At 53.8% G+C, this 4,976-nt stretch overlaps 1 protein-coding gene across 1 annotated transcript in view; it reads left to right on the top strand.

Moving 5' to 3' along the window:
- The window catches only part of Dmrt3 (doublesex and mab-3 related transcription factor 3), a 17,692-nt gene extending 15,702 nt beyond the window's left edge, over positions 1-1,990 (top strand). The window contains exon 2 of the mRNA XM_013018430.1: positions 924-1,990. Coding sequence (XP_012873884.1) covers positions 924-1,990 — 1,067 coding nt within the window. The remainder of the gene's footprint in view (positions 1-923) is intronic.
- The last annotated feature ends 2,986 nt before the right edge of the window (positions 1,991-4,976 follow it).

Below are 4,976 nucleotides of genomic sequence, written 5' to 3' on the forward strand. Positions count from 1 at the left end.
TTCTATTGATCTTGCTAGCTATGTCCTTTGCCATGCAGAAGCTCTGCAACTTCATGCAATCCCATTTGTCCAACCTTTCTTTGATGTGTTGTGTTTCTGGGTCTCTATTAAGAAAATTTCGGCCTGTGTCAAGGAGACCTAGGGTTTCTCCTATTCCATCCTGTAATGTTTTCAGAGTGCTGGACATTATCTTAAGCAATAAACCTGGTACCGCACTGTAAATTACTACCTGACTCACAAAAACCTGTTTAACACCAAGCCAACATGTGTGTGTGTTGCGGGGGGGGGGGGCATTTCAAACACTAAAATGCAGGTGGGCACTGGTGGCTCACACCTGTGATCCTAGCTACTCAGGAGGCTGAGATCTGAGGATCATGATTTGAAGCCAGCCCTGGGCAGAAAAATGAGACCTGTCTTGTCTCAGACCAGGCCAAGAAGCAGCACTGCACTGCGGCTCGGCTGAGTGGTAGAGCTTTAGGCTTTGAGCAGGAGCAGCTCAGAGGCAGTGCCCAGGCCCTGAGTTCAAACCCCAGGACTGGCACACGGATCAAAAACTAAATACTAAAATACTAAAATGCCCTTTTGTGTGTGTGTGTGTGTGTGTGTGTGTGTGTGTGTGTGTGTGAGTGAGAGAGAGAGAGAATGGATCCAGTGACCCAGAAGCTGGAAAGCTGAACCTTGGGCCTGGTTATTGGGTCCTGGGAGCCATCTCCTGTTGGGGGGTGGTGTCTTCTTTGCACACGGCACTCTGAGGCGTGGATCTTCTTGTCCCCTGGCTTTCGTGGTGGCTGTGGCTCCCTTGGGTCCCCCCTCCCCGGCCTGCACCTTGGGATGGGGTGGGGTGGGGCGAGCCTTTGCGCCCCGTCCCCGCGCACCTCCTCCTCGGGGGCAACACTGAACCCCGGTTCTCCTGTGCCTTGCAGACTTGCCGGAGGACGGGCTGGGGGACAGCGGCTCCACCGACAGCGACAAAGACGCCGCCGCCGCCGCCGCCGCCGCCACGGACGCCCGGAGCTCCCCGGACGGCGCCAAGAGCAAGGGCTGCTTCCCCCCGGAGAGCCCCGAGCTGGTGTCGGTGGACGAGGCGGCGGGGTACCCGGCCCAGAAGAACGGAGCGGGCGGCAGCACCCCGGAGAGCCGCCCGGGGAGCCCCCGGTTCCACGCCGCCAGCGCCCCCGGGGCGGCCCCGGAGCCCGGCCAGCTGCTGATCGAGGGCCCGTCGGGGGCCGTGGCGCTGCCCCTCGGCCTGAAGGCCAACCGCCCCCCGCTGGACGTGCTGCGCAAGATCTTCCCGCAGCAGAAGCCCGCGGTGCTGGAGCTCATCCTCAAGGGCTGCGGCGGCGACCTGGTGAGCGCCGTGGAGGTGCTGCTGTCCAGCCGCTCCTCCTCGTCCTCCTCCTCCTCGTCCTCCTCCTCGCTGGCCTCCGCCGCCGCCGAGCGGACTCCCGCCGAGCCCGAGGGCCTGGTGCTGCCGTCGGGCGCGCACCTGTTCGAGCACACGCTGAGCTCCTACCCGCTCTCCTCCTCCAAGTGGTCGGTGGGCTCGGCCTTCCGCGTCCCGGACACCTTGCGCTTCTCGGCGGACTCGGCGGCCGTGGTGTCCAGCCCGCTGGCCGTCCCGCTGCAGCACCCCTTCCCGCAGCCGCCCCGCTACCCGCTGGTGCTGCGCAACACCCTGGGCCGCAGCCCCTCGGGCCCCTTCCTGCCCAACGACGTCACCCTGTGGAACACCATGACGCTGCAGCAGCAGTACCAGCTGAGGTCGCAGTACGTCGGGGCCTTCCCCTCCAACCCGGCCCCCGCCCCCGGCCCCGGCGGCGGCGGCTTCCGGGGCTCCCCCGTCCTCCCCGCGCGCCCCGCCGACGACCCGCGCATCTCCCTCCCCGAGGACGGCTGCCCCCTGGTCACCAAGCAGGCCCTGTACACCGAGGATGACTACGATGAGCGATCCGACTCCTCGGACTCCAGGATACTTAACACCTCATCTTAAAAACAAAAAAAGGGGGGCGGGGAGGGGGTGGTGGTGGTGACCAGCAGGGCACCCTCGTACCCCCCTCATGGTATATCCTGGGGGTTCCCCTCTCCACCCCCAAGAGCTGGCCACCTTTCCTGGCATACCCTTTCCTTCGACTGTGCTTGAGATTCTATACATTTAGCAATAAAGGAAAAAAAAATAAAGAAGAAGCATAACTTATTTAACTTCTTGCACTTCACTGGAAAATGCCAAATAGCTCGGCTCTGTGGCTCTCGTGTTGAATGTTCTGTGTAGAAGTCTGATGGCCAAGAAGAAGAGTTGGGGTGGGGGTGGGCGGGAGGCCGGGGCCCTGGGGTTTGTTTTGAGAATGTAACAGAGTTGGCAAGGCCAGGCTCGGCTCCTCCACTCCCTATGAATGTTAACTCGTATACTTGAACGCAGAACTTTGTAAAAGAGGGTTCCTCAGGATCTGTGAAAACCTAAAGGAAGTCGTTTGTTGGTTGGACTATTCACAGGGAGATTAGGTTCTTAGGTGAAACTCCATCTTGCATTTTTAAAAGACAGGACTGTACTCCAGTAGAAAGAGAACGGCTCAGATGCTTATTTAAGCTTGGACAGTTTTCAGAGACAAACTCCATGAAGAATTATTCTTTTTCACATGGCTGGATCAAAACACATGTACTGTCCATGTAATCACAGCTGTGAACTGCATGAAATGTATTGTGAAATGAACACAAGATTAAGCTTTGTCAGGTTAATGTAGCATGCTAAGGACTCTAGAAAAAAAATAATAAACTAAGGAGATGATCTTGGTTTATGTCTTTTCTACTTGTGGGGTGAGGATCTCTAACAGTAAGAACCTTGATGTAAAAGCTACTTCCCAGTGTGTGGGGTCAGGAACCAAAGAACCCCTTCAATGAGAAATTCCTTGAGAAATATGAATGGCAAAGCCTTAGCGCGTCCATCAGAAAAACGAAAAATGTTGTCAAGGACAGAATTCATGCCGGGTGCCAGTGGCTCATGCTTGTAATCAGGAGTCTGAGATTTGAAGATCATGGTTCAAAACCAGCCCAGGTAGGAAAGTCCATGAGACTCTTACCTCCAGCAAAAAGCTGGAAGTAGAGCTATGGCTCAAGGGGGACTGCAATAGGTCTTGAGCAAAAAAAGCTCAGGAATAGTGCCCAAGCTCTGAGTTCAAGCCTTGGGGCGAGTATGCACATGTGTACTCCCTCCTTCCCTCCCTCCCTCCCCCCCTTTCTCCCCCCCCCATCAGCAGTTTTACTGGTGTGGGGAAAGTAGATTAAGAGACAAGGTAAGTGTTAATCCAGTAAAGAGCTGCTATAGAAATGAATGGTAAGATGACCAGACAGGCAACAGGTACCAGGGAAAAGAAACCAATTTTAGACCAATGGCCCAGGCTGTTAAGTTCATCCACAGGCTTTTAAGGGCTAAAGAACATTTAACTTTTAAAAAATTATTTTTTTTCAGTCATGGGGCTTGAACTCAGGGTCTGGGTGTTGTTTCTGAGCTCTTTTGCTCAAAGCTAGAGCTCTACCACTTGAACCACAGCTCCACTTCTGGTTTTTTGGAGGTTCATTGGAGATAAGAGTCTCATAGACTTTCCTGCCCAGGCTGGCTTTGAACTGACATTCTCAGATCTCAGCCTCCTGAGTAACTGAGACTACAAGCCTTCGCCACGGCACCTGGCTAGAGCATTCAAATTTTATGAAAAGACTAGAGAAGAGGGTGTGTGGTGTAGCACCAGACAGGTCAGGTGTTACTCCTGAGAGCCTCAGCTCCCATGGCTCCTGGCTTGCCCCAGGAACAGATGAGGCCTAAAGGCAGTCGAGAGAGTAAGGAGTATCGTGAGAACATTTGTCGAGTGCCCAGAAAACAGACTCTGTCTGCATTTGAGCTGACATCTTTGAGAAATGAACTTGATTTTTACTGCATACTGTTTCAGTGATTCATTCTTTCTATGTGCATTTCCTCAGCAGAAACCAGTTGAAGATAAGATGGATGCTAAATTTATATGTTAATTTTAATATTGAAGCCATCCTCTGTTTGAAGAATAAGATCAATGCTTCAATTTCATTTCTTATGTGGCACTGAAATGCTGTCATTACTGGGGCAGGCTCCCCAAGTTCCAGTCTTTGAGAGGGTGCAAAGGAGTCTGGGGGCCAGCGTGCTTGCCTTGCAGGTGGTCTGCTCAGAACAAGCTCTGTGTTCCCATCCTGTCACTTACTATGTCAATGTCAAGAGCCAACCATCAGTGTAGTGGTGTTTTTCTTAGGTTACAATGGGGTTCCTTTACTAATTGGATTCTGAGAGTTTGTTGGGCTACGTCTAGAGTTTCATCCAGCCTACGGGGCAAAGCCACCGGACTTCACCAAAAGTAAACTCAGCGTTTGTGCAGAAAAATGATCCCTCCAGAAGACTTGAGTCACTGCCCGTGGTTTTAGACCACGACCTCACACTTGCACTTGAGAGTCGGATGAAAGTTTCCAAAAGGTCTGTGGAAAGTGCTTGGGGGGCAAGGGAGAGAAAAAGATGGGGTTTCTGCCTTTCCCGCCAAAGACAGCAGAACCAGACGTGTGCTGACTGCTGGGGGAGGGCAGGGGGGTTGGGCTGGGAGGTTGAAGAGGCTTCCGTCTCCCCAGCAGGCTGCTGCCTCTCCACGCACTCACCACTCACCGCACTCGCACTCACCGCTCCTGCCTTGAGCAAGACAAGGTACCACCGTGTTCTTCCATCTTTGTGCATTCTACATGTTACCCCCAAGGGGCAGAGTGGGGTTCAGATTATAAGTGGGTGTCCTCTTTAAGCTTGTCAGAGCAGAAAAGGTGCTACTGGATGAAGAATCTCTTCTCCGTCCCTCCCTTCTCTCTTCCCCTCTTCTCTTCCCTCCTTTCCTCCCTCCCTCCCTTCCTTCCTTCCTTTCCTTCCTTCCTTCCTTCCTTCCTTCCTTCCTTCCTTCCTTCCTTCCTTCCTTCCTTCCTTC

Source organism: Dipodomys ordii, unplaced genomic scaffold (assembly GCF_000151885.1).
Source record: "Dipodomys ordii isolate 6190 unplaced genomic scaffold, Dord_2.0 Scaffold40, whole genome shotgun sequence".
Classification (NCBI taxonomy): Eukaryota; Metazoa; Chordata; class Mammalia; order Rodentia; family Heteromyidae; genus Dipodomys; species Dipodomys ordii.